Below are 19700 nucleotides of genomic sequence, written 5' to 3' on the forward strand. Positions count from 1 at the left end.
GTTGTTTGATACGCAATAAACTGCAAAAGGGATTTAATATCTTATATAGCACATGGAAGAAGACATTGAAACCATTCACCAACTGTCATGCTTCGAGAGACACCCTGTGAATAAAAAAATCTTAAAAATATTCAGACATTTTTATATTTATTGAGTCACAATATTTCATTTTCCAAAAATAATCACCATTTTTTGAAGATAACAAAAAGTCTCAAACAAATTCCCATATCTATTGAGACTCTCTTTTTATAATAAAATTTTATTTTTCAGAATCAAAAAGTTCTCTACTATCCTGAAATTAACATTCTTTTAAAGGTATAGAATATACATTTATAGATAATTAGGCTTTAAGGGCGTCATAGCACATTTAACGTTAGAATGTTGCTTTTTCCGGTCACATTCTTTTATTTTTTACTCGCCAAACCTTCCCTGTAAACCTATAATTACTGTTTAGATTGAAAGACGATATGACAGAAATGAACTCATCCAAATCTGTAGTATTCGAGATTCCTATCCCGATAATTAAACATTTTTAAATAAACTTTTTTCTTGCTTACATTTATTTTATTAAAAAAGAATTGTGTTTTACATAATTACATCTTGTATAGAAAGCAGAACAGCAGAATATACTGAAGTAAGAACAAGAAAACTGTGTTTACATAATTACATCTTGTATAGAAAACAGAACTGCAGAAACAACAAGAAAACTGTGGAAAAGGAAGACGACTATTATCTTAAAATTCTTAAGAACATGAAACAAAACATCTGTGCGGTGTACTGTACAAGCTTGTAATACATGACAGCAATCCCTATATTTGTTAACTTGAACATATCTAGATATATTACTTTGTACATTGTCTGTAAATCCCAAATGCGCTTATCATTAACTACACAAAACTTGTAATGCGATTAATCTAGCCTAGCTACGTCTGTATATATGTCAAAACCTGTTTTGTGATTAACTTAAAACTATAACAATATCGACAAATACATATAAGTATTGTCATCTTTCTATTCTATTCTGCCAAACCATGTCACTTAAAGAGCAATAAAAAGATTAAAATGTTACAATTGCCACCTGGGTAACTTAGGAAAGGTGGCTTAATTCTCAGATTTATCAATTTGACCGACTGTTGAATGATATTAAAGATTCCACGGGAAACACCGGGCACTTCGCTAGTAAAAAATAAATATAAAAAGGTTAACTTTGTGAATCATATTTAAAAAGAATCTGTTTAAAAGTACAGCTGCAGAGCATCTGAAAAGCTAGAAAACATCTATTTCTGATCTAGTTTTTAGAGATGAATGAAATACGAAGCAGTTGTTACATAATTATGATTTTATAAATATTTTCTTGATTTTTAGCTTAGATAACTTATTAGATTTAAAACATTGTTGAATCCATATAAATCTCTAAAAAATGTGACAGTTTCCTGAACTCCATTAAAATCCACCAAATTCAACAAAGAACGGGTATCATATACACTCTACAGTCTACACCATCTAAATAAAGTAAAAAATCAGAGGATTAAACCAAAAATGGGACAGTCTCCTACTCTTCTACACTGAAATTCACCATTTAAAAAGATATAGAATGTGTCAATATGTCCTACGGTACCCAAAATCCGTCATTTTAACAAAGAATGCGTCAATATGTCCTACGGTACCCAAAATCCGTCATTTTAACAAAGAATGCGTCAATATGTCCTGCAGTACCCAAAAATCCGCCAATATAACAAAGAATGCGTCAATATGTCCTGCAGTACCCAAAATTCCGCCAATTTAACAAAGAATGCGTCAACATGCCCTGCAGTACCCAAAATTCCGCCAAAATAACAAAGAATGCGTCAATATGTCCTGCGCGCTAAAATTTGGCAGGATTCGCTGCTTTCCTCTCCTGTATCACTGTACACCTTTCAATCTTATTCACTAACTTACAAAATGTCTCTGACAGTTGCTTTCGACTTCTTCAAAAACTACAAACAGAAAAATAAAATATTTTTTTTTATAGTGTTTTGAACCTAAAAGGGCATAAAAACAGGAGTTTTAAAAATATGTGGTTAATAATTATAAGAACTCAGGTTTAGAAAAGTAACATAGTAGACTATATTATCCAGTCATTAAGTTGTAATGACATTTCTATTATTCTACTTTTCAAAACATTCTGCGTATTCGCACTCAGTGCACGTAGAACAGTGCGCAAATTACGCGCATTGGTTCATTCAAGCAGACAGACAAACAAACAAACAGATGCAGGAAGACGTTTAAATACTAGCATGAAGTTTCAGTTTGTGAGAAACTTTCGGTTTCGTGGTTTCAAATCTTAGTCAGTCATTTTCTAGATATAATTTCAAGCACACTTTCCCCACTGAATACAATATACATAGCACATACATATCTATATTATAGTTCATTATAAATTTAATTTTACACACAAGCATTGAATCTTAGATATTTGATATGTGCGAAGTTAAATATAGACATTTGATATGTGGGGAGTTAAATATAGATATTTGATATATGAGAAGTCAAATAAAGATATTTGATATATGAGAAGTATAATATAGATATTTGATATGTTGGGAGTGAAATATAGATGTTTGATATGTGGGAAATTAGATGTAGGTATTTGATATGTGGTGAGTTATATATATAGATATATTATGTGTGGGGAGTTTGATATAGATATTTGATATGTGAGGAGTGAGGAGTGAAATCAAAGATATATTATATGTGAGAAATCAAATATAGATATTTGATATGTAAGCAGTCAAATACAGATATTTATTATGTGAGAAGTAAGTCTAATGTAGATTTTTGATATGTGGGGAGTTAGATATATATATAGTTGATGTGTGGGAAGTTAGATATAGATATTTGATGTGTGAGAAGTATGATGTAGATATTTTATATGTGAGAAGTCTGATATAGATATGTGATATGTGTTGAGTGAAATATAACTATTTGATATGTGGTGAGTGAAATATAGATTTTTGATATGTGACGAGTCAAATATAAATATTTGATGTGTGGAGAGTGAAATAGATATATAATTGATATGTGAGGAGTCAAATATATATATTTGATGTGTGGGGAGATAAATCTAGATATTTGATAAAGAGATAGATAGTGGAGTCTATTTGTAAATACTTAAAATTGCTAGTAAAATTTATAAATGGAATGTTTGAAATTTAGATAAATGACATGTTCATTGTACAATGTAGATACTATAGGAAATAACATATTTAAATTGGGTATATAGGGAGTTAGATTTACCAATTTGAAAAGTGGGGAATAAAATGTATGATTAGGATATTTTTAAGTGAGATCTATAAGTTCTTAATATGGAAGAGTAATACAGAAATGCATCCTATGAGTTGAATAAAATCTAGAAATTTTGACCCCTCTGTGGAGATCAGCTTGTATAGTCATATTTCGTTAAGTTGTTTATAGTTCTCAGCTCCGACGTATTATCAATATGTAAACAATTTGATTTTTTAAGATGGAAAGAAGAAAAAAACATGGAGGACGGAGGAATAAGAAAACGAAATCCATCCAAAATGATCCGAACTCTACTCTGCTCCAGGTTGAGGTTGAGGACAACTTGACAGATCTAAACCAGAACACATTAAACCCAAACTCAAACAATGATCTGAATACGGAGTGTGAAACCTTCTCCGACTCTGAATCTATCCCCGGTGTTGAAATGATCCCTGAGATAGGTTCGAATTTCTCCGATAGTTCAGGAAGCAAAGTTAGCTCCAGGAGAAGGTTGAAACAAGAAGCTTGGGAGTTTATTAGAGGAGAATGTTTTCTAAGGGACGGAATCAGACCTGAAACTGTGGCAGTTTGGCTCAGGTATTCGTGAAAAAGGAGCTATTAATAAAAAAGCATAGATTTTCAAAACATTAACCCAGCTTTGCCTGAAAACTATTATTTCTCTAAAAAAGAACCCTAACTTAGAATTTCTTAAACATACTAAGAACATTCCTGGGGTTCTTTTGTGCTCCCCAATCAAAATTTGAGGCAAATTGGTGAAGGGGTTCACGAGTAATGATCGGGCGTAAAGAATACCACAGAAGTTAAATCAATCACCGGAGTGGGGGGGGGGGGGTTCTTAGAAGCCTAGTTTACCAAAATCTCCCAGCCTAGTTTTCAAAATTGGTTTATTTTCGTCCAGGTCGTAGAGTTGAGAAGCGACACTTTTTAATATTTTTCTATTCTTCCAATCACCTGGTGCTAAAACTACAAAAATTGTAGAGAATCAAAAATAAATTAAGTTACAGAGTATATATATGTTTCATGTAGTTTAATTTAATCTATGTTGTTATGGATTGAAATTATACAGCAATTAAAGCCACAAAACTGCAATTAACACCTAAAAGGCTATGGCTATGTTGGTTATTAAATCTGTAAAACAAAACAAAAATAGATAAGCTACCCCTACATCTAAAAGGTGTAGTAATCTCCGTCGTTTGTCTGTCTGTTTGTTTGCATGTCTGTTTGTTTGTCTGTCTGTTTGTTTGTCTGTCTGTTTGTTTGTCTGTCTGTTTGTTTGTATGTCTGATCACAGCTCATAACTCCCTTCACCGATTTGCTTCAAATTTTGATTATCAACTCGTAATCACCAGGGAAATGTTCTTTGGTTGCTTTGCAAAAATGTACAGATCTCCAGGGATAGTTGTGTTTCCAAGCTACATGTATTTATAAATATATTTATTTACTGAAGGACGCTGCTGGATCAGAACAGCAGGCTTGTAGAGACATTAAACAGGACCCGGAGAGAACAGGAGAAACCAAAGTATATCCGTCCAGATCCGGGTAGCATTGAACACATGGGTAGGAACAAGGACCTGGAAAGGGATGAATTCACAGAAAAGACGGAGCATAACAGCAAATTATTAGATACACTTAGCATTATCAGGTTTCATATTTCAAAACATTATATATTATATTATAAAGTCTAAGGTTTATTCCTAAATAGATCCTGTGAGAGTAGTTTTGAAGTTGATGATGGGATGGAGAAATATGAGAATGAGACGGAGAAATATGAGAATGGGACGGAGAAATATGAGAATGGGACGGAGAAAACTTGTGAAGAAAGATTACAGGTATGTAAAATCTTCCAAAAATGGTAACTCCTGTATTGTGGATATAAAGATAAATGCTCGCTCTCGAGCTTCAGATTATTTTAATCTTTATTCGATATCCCGCATGGTAATCATACCCTGAAGGAATAACTGAAATCAAGAGATTAAGCATTGATTCTCAAATTAAAAGTGTCCATATAGTGGATATCGAGATGAAGCAAACGGGAGTTTGAGAATCCAACTCAAAAGTTATTTTTCTATAAAAATAGCCCGAGAATCTTTTAAAGAAGAAAATTAAAATTAGAAAATTTCATCTTTTTCGTTTTACCCCAGGGTCCAGCGAACCTTCAAGATGTAGATTTTCATGAAGACCGACAGCTGTGTAACATGGTGATGGAATGTAGAGAAAGACAAGAACGGGAACTGAAGGAGAAGGAGGAGGATTGGATGGAGAGAATAAGGTCCATAGAGAAGGAAATGAGAGAGAAGATTGAAAAACTGGAACAGGACAACATGGAGATTAAAGAATATGCAGAAAGTTTAGGTAAAATCATCCTTTTTCAAGAAATAAAGAAAATGATAACTCTCCTACTATAAATTTCTGATCCGTATGTCGATTTTTCAAACAATGAATTCTGTCAGATAAAATTGTCAAACATTAAAATTATCCAAGGTTTACATAACCAGCTTGCAAAGATGTATATTCACAGGTTGGGAACTTTATCTCAGTTGTAAAAAGAATAAGGATAAATTTTTCTATTGAACTCTAGACAAGTTGAAGAGAGATCCTGAAATAAAACAAAATTAATGGTTAAAAAAATTAAAAAACAAAAATAGGTTTAGAACGCATTGTAGAAAATTTGAGTTGAAGGCTTGTCAATTAGTCAATGTTACGAAACGATCAATTTTTAATCTTCTATTAATCTTAATGTTTGTTTACTGTTTAGAGGAGCAGGCGAGATATTTAGGAGATTACAACGAGAATCTGAAAAATGATGTAACATGTCTTCTCAAAATATCCGACAAAGCCAGAGATACAGGAACAGTCAAAGCAAACAATTAAATTATTTTTATTATTATTTTGAACAGTGGAATTATAGACGTTGCTTTTCTATCAATCCTTTCATTTTGTAATCTCGCAATAGAGATTTTGTTATTTATAATTGATTTATTTATTAACATGTGCCCTGAGCTCAGGTCGGAACTTTAGTATAGAGTATCGTTTATATTGAACGCTTGCTTTTGATATCCAATAGGGGCGATTTTAAATTTGAGTATAAATGCTTGATCCATTATAGTTCTTCTTGCAGGGTAGTTCCATTCTTGAATATCGAGGAGCGATCACATCGGTCGGTCTGCACAAGATGGAGATCAATGCTTGATTCCTTATAGTTCTTCTTGCAGGGTAGTTCCATTCTTGAATATCGAGGAGCGATCAAATTCTATTATTTTTTATTCACATCACGCTAGAGTTAAGTATGTCCGAACACATACATTTATTGATTGTTGGTTTAAAAACCATTAAATAATTATTTAAAATCGTTCAAACTAAAACTGAAAACTTTAAATTAATCAAGTTCTGACTTTTTCAAAAATATTTAAATCAATTATAGGATGAAAATCCAAGTAGCGATCTTGTTATTTTAAAAGAAAATCAAGAAAGACGACAACTAGTCCACAGTTTTCTGATAACTACCGTATTGTAAGGTTGTATCAAGACAGATTTGATTTAAAGTTTGCTCTGCTGGATTAGGAGTCTGGGATCCACATGGTTTAAACTTCTGTGTTGTCACATTTGAACAGGTTTAAAGGGATTAAACCAAGAAATTTTATAATGTTAACCAGCATTAAAGGGATTGTACAAATATTTGTAAAAATAACAAATTTGAAGCAGAACAATAGTGATTTCATCTCTAGACATTTTGTGAAATAAATTTAATTTTTTTTCTCGTCTTAATTCCGTGTGATTTAAAATATAAAAAATACTTTTAAAATTAATATCTTCACAGAAATAAATGTTATGAAGGAAGGTTCCAACTTCCATCTGAAAAAATGCAGATAACAATTGAATAAACACATAATCCAGTATTTCTAAAAATAGAAACCAAAGACATTTTTGAATCTATTATTTTTTATTCACATCACGCTATAGCTAAGTATGTCCGAACACATACATTTATTGATTGTGGGTTTAAAACCATTAAACAATTATTTGAAATCGATCAAAGTAAAATTAAAAACCCGAAAAATCTACATTTTCAGGGTTAACATTGTATAGAAAGTAAAAGCTCACTAAACATTAAACTAGAATATCTTTATTGCCGTGTTTAAAGTTTTTCTAATCTAGGTTTTCGGTTCTCTGAAGGGTTCTCCTACTCAGGGTCCTCCTCCTAATAGAGATATCAAGATACAACCTAAGGTTATGATTTGTTATGCTCCTACTCCTACTCCTACTCCTACTCCTACTCCTACTCCTACTCCTACTCCTACTCCTACTCCTACTCCTACTCCTACTCCTACTCCTACTCCTACTCCTACTCCTACTCCTACTCCTACTCCTACTCCTGCTCCTACTCCTATTCCTACTCCTACTCCTACTCCTACTCCTTCTCCCTACTCCTACTCCAGCTTTTTGCTTTATTTCTAGGATGAAACAAACCATATAGAACCTCCACCATCCTCTCTATATGATTCCAGGTAACTCATTTCAAATTTTCCTAAATTAAAAAGTGTGGAAAAAGTCCAAATTAGCCTGGCAGATTTTTATTATAGAAAAATTATCATTTAAAATTGAATAATCTATCATATGATTATGTAATCCTAGATCATCCTTGAACAGTGAGATAGAAGAACTAGAAAGCAAGAGAATCACAAGAATATCAAGGAAGGAATACAGTGAGGTCATTATAATTTTTTAAATAGCTATTTTTGGGTGTTTTAGGATGTTTTATGTGACTTTGGTTTAGTACGTTTCAGGATGTCCAGAACCATTATTTTTGTTAATCTTGTTAAAATTCGTTAAATGCAAACAAACAGGTTGTAAATCTCAAAAACATTACAATAGGACAATCAGTCAACGGACTAAAATAAAATTGTATTATTTTCTGAAACACCCTGCATTATTTGATTAAAGTTCGTTTCTGAAACACCTTGTCTTATATGATTGCACTTTCTTTTCTGATATATCTATACTGTTTTATTTAATCAAAATTTCTTTTTTAGCACAATCTGTAATATTGTTTCATTAAAGTATCGTTTTTGAAACACCTAATATCATGTTTTTTCCTGTTTTTTATACACCTTGTATTATTGAATTAAAGAAATTGAGTCTTTTGCCACAAACTCAGATTTTCTAATTGTTATATCTTTCCAAATTGATTGTGTATACCTTTGATTTTTTTAACTCAGACTATTTAATCTAACAGCATTCATAGTTTGAAATATCTAAGGTCTACGACATTTATAGATTTAGGAGTTAAAAAGAAGGGTGTGTGGCAAAGACTCAATTCCTTTGTACATATATATATTTCTAGGTAAAATCTCTACGTAGAGAACTAGTTCGACTCCAGACTAAGTGTTCGGATAGTGTTAGGGAAGGAGTGGAGAGAGATACTGTTATAGCAGAACTCCAGGTTTAAATATTATACAGTATATGAGGGAAGGGGTGGAGAGAGATACTGTTATAGCTGAACTCCAGGTTTAAATATTATACAGTATATGAGGGAAGGGGAGGAGAGAGATACTGTTATAGCAGAACTCCAGGTTTAAATATTATACAGTATATGAGGGAAGGGGAGGAGAGAGATGCTGTTATAGCAGAACTCCAGGTTTAAATATTATACAGTATATGAGGGAAGGGGTGGAGAGGGATACTGTTATAACAGAACTCCTGCCCGTTTAAATATTATACAGTATATGAGGGAAGTGAAAATGTCGACCCATAGTGTGTTTTAGAGTTATAGGAATATTAAGCCAATCTTACCTCTTTAAGGGACTGTACAAGTAATTTCAAGTGAACCTCCATTGATAAAGTGGCATGTCCGATTCTCAATGGTACCCTTAAACAAGTATGAATTAGATATCCATGGTTTAGTGAACTTGGGCCTGCTCCTTTTCAAATTTAAAATTGCGATGAAAGTCCCTAAACAGATTGAATAATACAATGATTTAATGCAAGGAAAGTTATTTCAGAGGTGTACGCATCTTTTGTACTGCAGTGTACTGTCTCTGGGCGGTAATGTAAACACAAGACGGATGTCACAGCCTGACATGGAATCCATCTTTCACATAAAAAATCAATGAAATATTCTGGTCATAGGAAACTATTATGCGATTACCAAAATTTTCAAAATTCAATGCTTTTATCTTCCTCGGATACTAAACAAACACTGATGCGTGTATTCTTGTTTACAAATTCAACCCAGAGAGAACTGGTTTCAATGTACGCAGAGTATACGCAACTGAAATTAACTTTCCTTGCATAATAACCTTGGAAGAATGAAACTTTGTGTCAGAGTAAGCATTTTGTTTTAATTTAAAATAATGAAATAAACCATCAATGTGAAAAATATATGATTTAAGATTAACATAACTATAAAATATTTGAGATTAACAATGTGTTATCAAATTTTACCAAAACCACATTGCTTTTTTTTTGACAAAAAGTCCTAAGAAACGTCATTGATTGGCAACATTTTTGTCTTTCCAATAATTTGAGTATTTTACAATATTTAAAAAAGGACCCTCTAAAACATTACTATTTGTCCAGGTTGAGTTAACAGAGTTGAGCACAGAGCTTGAAGATCTCAGGGTAGAGAATAATGCAAATCTATCAGTTATTGATAAACTTAAGGTAACCCAAACCATTTTAAAAATATGATAAAATGGTACCAGCCTTTGTAAGCTTTTCATTGGTTATACAAAAATGTCACTAAGTGTTGTTTTAGAAATTAAAAACTTAATTTTTATGCGAGCTATTCATAATTGCAAATTCTTTTAAAAATGTTGGCTTTTCATAATCTTTAATTTCGCATAAATGAAAACTAGAGGAATTGTGAGATCGCAAAGGTCGTTTAATTTGCCCAATTCTAATTAGGATACTCCTGAGCTGGGAACTTTAGAATGGTGGATATCAATGCTTGATTCTCTCTTTTTCTTAATCTTGAGATTAAATAATGCTTGTTCTCCTCTTGTTATTAATCTCCGGATTAATTAACCGATCGGGATTAAGGATATCCCATTCTAAAGTTTTCAGCTCAGAGCTGGGAACTTTAGAATGGTGGATATCGAGATCAATGCTTGATCCTCTCTTTTTCTTAATCTCGAGACTAACCTAATCTTGTACTTGTATCCTGTATAAAATTCAACCAATCAGAGTCGAGTATCAGAAGCCGGGAAAATTGACATTTTAAGATGTATCTACTGAAACGGGAGGGACTCTTTAATTTAAAAAAACCGGTGTTTGATTTTTCTGTAATATATCCAAAAAAGAGTGGATCAAGCAAGAGATTAAAAGTGTCCACATTGGATATTCGGATTAAGAAGTCGGGATTAAAAGTTCCCAGCTCAGGTTAATGATGGTTTATTTAATTTTATGTGACCCACCATTAAAAAAAAGGCATGCCCAATTCACATCGGTCCCCTTGAATCCTTTATCTGATCAATAATGTAGAAGATATCGTCGTTTTTTAACAAGTGTTTAATTCGGTAATTTGCTCCAATATTTCTGTACCAGAAGTCAGCCAATTTTCATGGTTAAAAAGATGTATTTTTAATTTGATTTAATTCAACGGTACCTTCTTGAATTGGACCTGCCACTATATAAACTTGAAATATCGTATATAGTCTCTTTCAGGATGATCTGTACGAGGCGAGGAGAACCCAGATATCAAGTTCAAGATCTAATCTAAACATAGCGAAGGAAAACAGAAAATTTACTTTTTATTATTAAAGAGATCCCTTCCGATAACTGTTCAGGGGAAAGGGGGTATAATAAATTAAACGATGCTCTCTTTTTTTGCCTTCTATTCAAAGAAAATTAATATGAAACGTTCTCTACAAATCATGTTTAGTCTGGTGACTTTCTCATACATAATGAGTATCTATACAGTAGATATAGTTTATATACAATTTTTTTCCCTTTTATTTACACTAGAAGGAACTGAGTCTTTGCAACAAACTTAAGTATTCTAATACCTATATCTCTCCAACCTGATGATGGTGGTTATATTTCAATTAGAGTTTGCGGTAAAGACTAAATTCCCTTACTTAAATATATTCATTATTAAAAATTTAATCGCCTTTCTTCTTCAATTCTATTTTGATGTTTAAAAAAACATTTTAGCATGATGAAGGATATACAAATGTTTCTGTTTGCAGCACTGCAGTGTTACTTCCCTACCGGATATCCCAGTTTACAAAAGTAGATTTGCAAACCATATCTCAAGGTAGGAGAGGGACTGTTCACGTGATTTCAAGGGAATCCCCATTTCTAGAGTGGCATGTCCTATTCACAGCGTATAGTATTATAAACCGTTATCTGAGGAAAAATGATGAAGATATCATCTGGAAAAGTGTTAAACTCAAATAATTTCATTTTTCTAATTTTCGAACATGCCTAATCAGTCCCTTTAAGCTTAGTAATTGGTGGGATTAATAGGAATTAATAACCTTGAATTCAATTCAATTAAATATCTTATTCAACAAAAAAGTTAACAGATAGAAATTATATGGCATTGATTTTGCTCCTGCAGAACTGATTAAAAAATGTCAAAGGTGATTTTAAAAGTTTAAACCCAAGTAAAACCCGGTCTTTGCGTCTGCTTAGACCCAAGTAAAGCTCAAGTCAAGACCCGGGTTTTAGATGGCCTTGAGTTTAGCAAAAACCAACCACCTTGTTTTTTTTCTCTCTTTAAGGTTCGTGTCTTCAGCATCTGATAATCTTAAATTTTGAAAAAAACTTTTATATTTGTACATTTAAAATCTCGGGAATTATTTGTAGTGTTAAATTTGATCAAAGGTATGAAAAAATCATAATGTAAAAATAATGTATATCCACTTAAAGTTCACAGCTGATCTGCTACAGTGAAACCCTTAATATCAAATGACGTCTTGCCAATTTTTCAACGAGTTTTATACTATATTTCGTAAATTTCAGTATTTGAGAAAATAAATAAATATCCATGACTATGCGGGAACAGTTTTTAAGAGTTCCATATAATTGTTTAATTAGAAACCTAAATATCTGCAACATTCCATAATCAGAAAGTGAAGAATACAAAATTTGATGAATTCTTTCGATGTATTCGTTATTAAGGGTTTCACTGTAGTAATCTGTCTGCCACAGAGAATAAGCTTTCTAAACAGTCTCTAATCAGAGCCAATCCTGACTTGGGTTCTATCTGAGCCAAACTCTGGATTCTATCTGAGCCTATCTCTTGGTTTCACTCGGGTTTAAGCTTTTAAAATCTCATCTCAGGTTGCTAGGAATAGAAACTTAGAGGCAGTTAAATTTAAAAACGTCCATATTGATTCAATAACATTGATTATGATAATATCAATGAGATAATTTCCTACAGTTAAAAATGGTAAAAATCCCGAATCTTAAATTTAATTGTTTAGAAGAAACAGTCAAAATGCTGTGATTCAAAAACTTGGTGATCAATTATCATTTACTAACAGGTAAAAAAAATCAATCGATTGATCATGATTGATGCTTTGAATTGATTTTGATTGATTTTAGGGCGAAAGGATTGTTAGAAGAAGAGAGGAAAGAATTGCTGGATAAACTAGAAGAATTAGGAATAATGTCAACAAACTATTGATTCACATTTTTTCTTCATTTCTTTAAAATAAGAAGTTTTTTTGTTGCAAAGAGCGTGTTCTTATCCATGGACACAACAACAGTTCCAATGAGGTTTACAGGGATACTCACAAAGAAGAAACGTCTTCGCAAGGTACTAATGCAAGGAAAGTTAATTGAGGTCGTGTATACTCTGCGTACATATTGAAACCAGTTAGTTCTCTTTGGACGGAATTTGTAAATAAGAATAGATGCATCAGTGTTCGTTTAGTATCCGAGGAAGTTAAAAGCATTAAATTTTGATAATTTTGATAACTAACATAATAGTTTCCATTGACCAGTATATTTCATTGATTTTTATGTGAAAGAAGGATCCCATGTCAGGCTTCGACATCCGTCTTGTGGTTACATTACCGCCCAGAGACAGTACAAAAGATGTGTACACTTCTGAAATAACTTTCCTTGCATTACATCCTTGCGTCTTCGAATACTTTTAAAAATCTTGCTTCAAAACAATTTTATATTGGGTCTTTCCTTCTTTATTTGCAAACACAATTACTACATTATTTACGAAATCCAGATGGGTAAACTAAACTAGTTTTAGATTGTCATTGAAGTGTCCTCGATTGTGGGTAATTCATTCTTTACGGTCCATTAATATTTGGAAAATTGGTAAAATCATCATTTTTTCCAATTTTCTTAATGGCTTTATTTTATTTTTTTTCATCCTTAATTTTTACCCTTTCTTCCCTTGGTGATCTTTGATCAAATTATAATTATAATCTCTATCTTCTAAAAACCCAAAACTTTTTTGACGTTTTCTGATCTCCTAGAATCTGAATATTCTTTAGTGAAAGATAATTTGGGTAAGGTTTTTTGTATTGATTATTGAATATTAAAGCGAAACCTAAATAAACATTTCAAGATTGTCAACTAAAACATTTGTTTTTAGAATTCGTGAAACGAGAATTCGAAGATTTAGGTAAAATAGTTTATGTGATCTAATAAAAAAATCTCAGATTAAAAAGAACCCAGTTTTTCATTGGTATTTTGATGTTTTTAGGGCTCGAACATGAGAAATTGAAAGGAGATTTCCGAACTTTGATCCGGATACAAAACTTCAAGGAGGACGATTCTTCCAGCATTCATAGTTCCAAAATAAGCCTAGACAACGACACAACCACAGAGCTTAGACACCAGGAGAAGCAGGAAGAAGAAGAGGAGGAGGAGCAGGAAGAGAAGGAGGATGAGAACGAGGAAGAGGAGCAGGTTATGGAAAGAAAGTCCAGGAGAAAAACAAGTCATAAAAATTAAAGCGAAAAAAAATTATATTAAGTTTTTTTAACTTTTTTATTTATCAAACATTTCAACAGAACTCAAAAACCCTTAATCTTAGATTAGCCAAGTGTTAAAATATATTCAAACTTTAAAATCTTCTGAGCTTCATAAAATATCATTAGCTATCATGTTTACAGAAAGAAAAATTGTATACTGTTAAAATAATTTCTTCATTGTTTAAAAAACGAATAGAAAAATAATCTGATAATTTACAGCTGTCCAGAGGCGCAACTAGGACTTTGGCTAGGGGGGGGCAATATATTATTTTTTTAGGGTTTGGGGGGAGTTAAGGGGGGGGTTCCCCCCCTTTTTCGAAAATTTTCAAAAACAAAAGTGCTTTTTAAAGGGTTTGAAGTCGAAAAAAGGAAATTTTAAGTTGTTGCATGCAGATTTGGCTGTGTTCAATTCAAATCGATTTGTTGTTCTTGTGTTTTTACAAAATTTATACTTCCAACAGCTGTAAAATGAATGATACGAGTCAATTCATTGAATATGTGTGCGAATCGTAAAAGAGTATTTTTAAGTAACTGGTTTAATTACAGATTAAATTGCAAGAAATAATCATTTATTGTTTCTGGAAAAAAAATATAAAAATACATAGGTAAATAATAATTTCAATCATATACATTGAAAAAGGACAGATAATGTTACCTTTTCTCTTGAAGTTATTGAATTAATGATTGATCTAACCAACATTCATAATCTAAATTCATTTTCGATTTTACAGAACTTCTGTCAAAGAAGATAAATGTTGTTAATCAAATATGATAAGCAGTTAGAAATTTGCCAGGTTCAGAATTTTCTCTAGATTTGGAACTGAGTTTTTGCCACAAACTCAAATATTCTAATCCCTAAATCTTTGCACCGAGTGGTGTAAACATTTGATATTTCAAACTTGGAATATTTTACCATAAGAATTCAAAGTTTGATATCTACGAGTACTCTATAAACTCAACACAAATAAAATACAGTTCAGAACTTTTTTTACATTAAATGTTTACAATAGCCTTTAGCCTTGAGAATTGAGAAAGATAAAAATATTCTTTTTAAAACTAACTATAGTATAATAAAATTTCTACAATATTGGTTTTCTTATTCCTGTGATACTGATTTTCGCCATTCTTTCTATCTTTTCATTCTGCAGGGGGGGGGGCGCCACCCCTCTCAGGTACTAGGGGAGGGCGCGCGCCCGGCCGCCCCCCCCCCTAGTTGCGCCTCTGCAGCTGTCCTTAGTAATACTAATTAACAACTTATATCGTTTCACGAAAAACCAACTAGATCTAAATATGTTCGGGATATAAGATAAAAACTCCGTTTTAAATCTGTATTTTATCCGTGAAAACGCTCGTAGATACATTATGAGTTATCAACAAGTACTACATTTCTTACCATGTCCTTAAGATATAAAATGGGAGTGTGCAAACTACTGTATTTTCCACTATTTTATCAAATAGTGTTATCTAAAAATAAGTGCCAAATAAATAAACTTTATAAATGTTCCTATACCTTGTGTTTACAATGAAATTAATAACGATCTTTGTGATTTGATTAATAAATGTAATTTATAATTCATTTAAATGTTCTTTACACATGAAAATATAAATTTATGAGTTTTTCTTTACAGACATTGATCAACAAATGAAAATAAACATCAATATTTGAAATATTAGTTAAAAAGAAATTATGATATAAAACAACAACGACCCCAATAAACTTAAATTTTAGTTAACATAAAACATAAAAAATGTTAAAGAAATTCATTAATAGAGCCAAATACTTTTTTTATTAATCACATTTTGTTGTTGTTTGCAATTTTTTTTGAACAAACCTTTGTGTAAAATTTCAGTATTCTCCATGAAATGATACAATTAGAAAAAATTCCCATTGCGTTGCAAAAAGATTAATTTGATTGATAAAATTTGATAATATATTTTGAACAAGAACAAAAGGAAAATTAAGACGCAGTAAAACTGTGTCACGTGTTGAAATCGTCCAAAAATAAAATAAGAATAAAAAACAAAATCTCTTATTAAAGGGATCGTTCAACTATCTCAAGAAGATACGCATAAAGTCCCAAGTTTTAAAAGATGTTTTTCTATTAAAGCCAAAAATATCTTATTTACTTTATTTATTTGCTTTATTTGCTTTATGGTTGTCCAATATGCCAATAACACCACCAGGGACTGGACTTTATAAATTTGAGCCAGGTCTTGAGACGGTTAAACCACGTATCTTAGAACGGTGATTCTGGATTTGTTCATGTCCTATAGATGTAACTACAGAACTACAGATTATTATTTGATTCGACGATAGACGTAGTTCAGCCTACTAGCTCGAATTCACTAAATAAAGTGTTCTTTATCAATCTCTGTTCACACAATTTGGCTAAAAATGTCCCAATCTAGGGGGGGGGGGGGTTTGATAACATCTGAGACAAACTCATTGTCAAATTCTTATCAACTCACTGCAGTCTTATTGTTTTCTGTTAAGAAACAGTACTCAAAATAATCTTATACAGTATGTGTTGAACAAAAGGAGTTTTTACAAAATTTAGAACTGAATATTGTAACATGTATATCCATGGTTTTTATTTGGACGTTTGCAGTTTATGCCAGAAGAATAATCTTTTGATTTGTGGATTTAAAGGACTGTTCGTTTATTCGTGCGTAAAATCAATATAATTTACAAATATTAATTTAATTGAAGACGAGATACGATGTAAAAAGGGTTTTAAAAAGATTAAAAAAATTTAATGTGACCCTCTGTTTAATAGAGGAGCATGCACCCTTTGAACCTTCGTAAAGAAATCTTTGTTTTACATCTGAAAATTGATATTTTTTAATTATGGGTTATTTATAGTGAAAACCAGAAATAGACTGTTAGAATCCAATTATAACTTTAAAAAATCCTAAAAGCATGAGGCACAGTAATTGTGCAGTGTAAACAGACTCATTTCACTACATTATTGATTTAATAAGTGTCTACTGTCTAATATAAAACGATTTACTTTGTAACAACATCAAGCACACTGAAGTATTGCAATAATGTCGTCTTCTGTTCGGATTTATGCAACAGACGCAAAGGAGAAAATTTTCAGAATATTTCATTTCTTCCTCCTTGTTGCGCAGATAAAGGTCTCTAGGGTACCATTGTGAATCGGGGGTAATTTGAAATTTTTTAAAGCAACATCGGAATAGAATTAAAGCAGTATCAATCAATCAATCAGCAAGGCCTTTCCCGCTTGGAACTCTCTGAAATACCCCGGATATTTGTATAAAAAAGACATCATACTTTTTTGATATATGCCGCACCTGTGCTTGAGTAAAGAATAATTAGTTGAACTAAATATTACAGGTGTAGAGTTGGTAGTGGAGCTCCCAGCTGTAGTTTAACTATCATGCTTCATATATTCGGAGGATTGAAGGATTTTATAAATCCTAGTTCAGGGGATGATAAACCAGTGGTGGAAGGATTTGTGGCCAAACTTCATTATAGGGTAGGTCACGCTCATTCAGATGTACAGAGGTCGGAGTTTTTATATCATGGTAGGTCACGCTCATTCAGATTTACAGAGGTCGGAGTTTTTATATCATGGTAGGTCACGCTCATTCAGATTTACAGAGGTCGGAGTTTTTATATCATGGTAGGTCACGCTCATTCAGATGTACAAAGGTCGAAAATTTTGTATCATGGTAGGTCACGCTCATTCAGATGTACAGAGGTCGGAGTTTTTGTATCATGGTAGGTCACGCTCATTCAGATGTACAGAGGTCGAAATTAAATTTTTGTATCATGGTAGGTCACGCTCATTCAGATGTACAGAGGTCGAAATTAAGTTTTTGTATCATGGTAGGTCACGCTCATTCAGATGTACAGAGGTCGAAATTAAATTTTTGTATCATGGTAGGTCATGCTCATTCAGATTTACAGAGGTCGGAGTTTTTGTATCATGGTAGGTCATGCTCATTCAGATGTACAAAGGTCGAAATTTCTGTATCATGGTAGGTCACGCTCATTCAGATGTAATGCGTTTGGAAATTTTGCAGAAGAGAGCGCTAATCTAATCGATTAAAGAAACTGAGTTCTTACGACATACTCATATTTTCTAATCCTTACATCTTTGCAACCCAATGTCGTAGACTGTAGATATTTCAAGCCATGAATTATGATAGATTTAATAATCTAAATTAGAAATATCAAAGGTGTATACCAATATGTTCCAAAAATTTAGGGATTAGAAAATTTGAGTTTGCGACAAAGACTTCATTCCTTTGAAGTGAATAAGTGCTTAACCCACTGACTCTTATTTCCGAGATCTCTAACTCTTAGTCGGACATTTAGAGATATTCAAAAGGAAATAGCTTAATCTGCAGTCTAGCCGATAATAGACAAGGATTAGTCATTTCTGATGGAATTGAAATCAAAAATTGTTACGTCATTAGACGTAATTAAGATACCTTCATTTTCATTCATTTAATGTAGATTTCTCGTTGAAAGGATTAAACTTTCTTAAAATTGTTGTTTACATTTTTATTTTTATTATAATAATAGAAGAAAAACAATGGACGTGTAAATTGTAACATGATTTTAGAAGTATCGTGAAGATCTCAAAAAGGCATTTTTAAAAATGTTGTACTAATGATAATTATTATTCATTTAAGATAAAAAATTTCTACATATTCCTGTTTTCTAGTTTTTAAGTAATTTAACATTTGTAAAAAAGTCACAATTTATTTCTAAACTTTAGGACTTATTAATAATAAGATTTCATTATAAGTTTAATATAATATTAAAATAAATGTGTTGAACCAAAGATATATGTATGATATGAAGATAAGCTTTTTTACTCAAAAAGTAGGAAAATTAAAGATATTTTTAGACATTTGAATTTTTTTAAATGAGTGAAATTCTGTCAATATGATATGTTTGCATTCATTTTTTCTTATCGTAACGCGTTTCCTTTTTGTATTTGTGTACAGTGCACACCTAAGTATGAATCAATTATAAGTTTTTTTATACATTTCTTGCATAGATTGAACAGACTGAAAAAACGTTGTAAATGCATTATTTTTCATGAACGTCATATTAATGGACCGTCGATTTCACTATTTTGTCCTTTAAACCTTTATTTGAGTAATATATATAATGAGGAAGATATCGTTATTTCCTATTTTTAATTCTGAAAACCTTCCTTTATTGACTATTCAGCATATACTTTTACTGAAAACCACATTTGAAATAATACATTTTCAGCCGGGAAAATAAGAATATCTCACTTTTCTATGATAAGACATAGGTTTAAAGGGTACAGTTGTAAATCGGACATGTTCATGGAAGGTGATGGAGGATCACTTGATACTACGCTAACAGTCCCTTAGAATTTAAAATTGGACGCCAGGTGAGCCTGAGAAGAATGGTGAGCCTGAGAAGAATGGTGAGCCTGAGAAGAATGGTGAGCCTGAGAAGAATGG

The 19700-nt window shown here is 32.0% G+C and overlaps 2 protein-coding genes and 1 long non-coding RNA gene across 4 annotated transcripts in view; all 3 read left to right on the forward strand.

Moving 5' to 3' along the window:
* Window positions 1–234: 234 nt before the first annotated feature.
* On the forward strand, window positions 235–556 carry LOC111710524 (uncharacterized). The gene is made up of 2 exons (XR_002767071.1): window positions 235–315; window positions 455–556. It is a non-coding gene; the product is annotated as an uncharacterized LOC111710524 (long non-coding RNA).
* A 2612-nt stretch (window positions 557–3168) lies between these two features.
* Window positions 3169–14480, forward strand: LOC111710519 (FK506-binding protein 5). Of its 2 annotated transcripts, XM_023484620.1 has the most exons (18): window positions 3175–3858; window positions 4730–4924; window positions 4985–5111; window positions 5424–5634; window positions 6038–6130; window positions 6844–6893; window positions 7438–7509; window positions 7738–7787; window positions 7915–7990; window positions 8624–8722; window positions 9859–9942; window positions 10945–11010; window positions 11469–11536; window positions 12711–12770; window positions 12832–12890; window positions 13725–13757; window positions 13844–13873; window positions 13955–14480. In XM_023484620.1, the coding sequence occupies exons 1-18, from the start codon at window positions 3503–3505 to the stop codon at window positions 14203–14205; spliced, it is 1980 nt and encodes a 659-aa protein (XP_023340388.1). In that variant the 5' UTR covers window positions 3175–3502; the 3' UTR covers window positions 14206–14480. The 2 variants fall into 2 exon arrangements, with proteins under 2 accessions (XP_023340389.1, XP_023340388.1); XM_023484621.1 differs by lacking the exons at window positions 5424–5634; window positions 6038–6130; window positions 6844–6893 and having other exon boundaries at window positions 3169–3858.
* A 2804-nt stretch (window positions 14481–17284) lies between these two features.
* LOC111710526 (innexin inx2) overlaps window positions 17285–19700 on the forward strand; it is a 12664-nt gene continuing 10248 nt past the window's right edge. The window contains exon 1 of the mRNA XM_023484627.1: window positions 17285–17725. Within this exon, the coding sequence (XP_023340395.1) occupies window positions 17627–17725 (99 nt within the window). The 5' untranslated portion in view covers window positions 17285–17626. The remainder of the gene's footprint in view (window positions 17726–19700) is intronic.

This window comes from Eurytemora carolleeae, unplaced genomic scaffold, assembly GCF_000591075.1.
Source record: "Eurytemora carolleeae unplaced genomic scaffold, Eaff_2.0 scaffold1070, whole genome shotgun sequence".
Taxonomy (NCBI): domain Eukaryota; kingdom Metazoa; phylum Arthropoda; class Copepoda; order Calanoida; family Temoridae; genus Eurytemora; species Eurytemora carolleeae.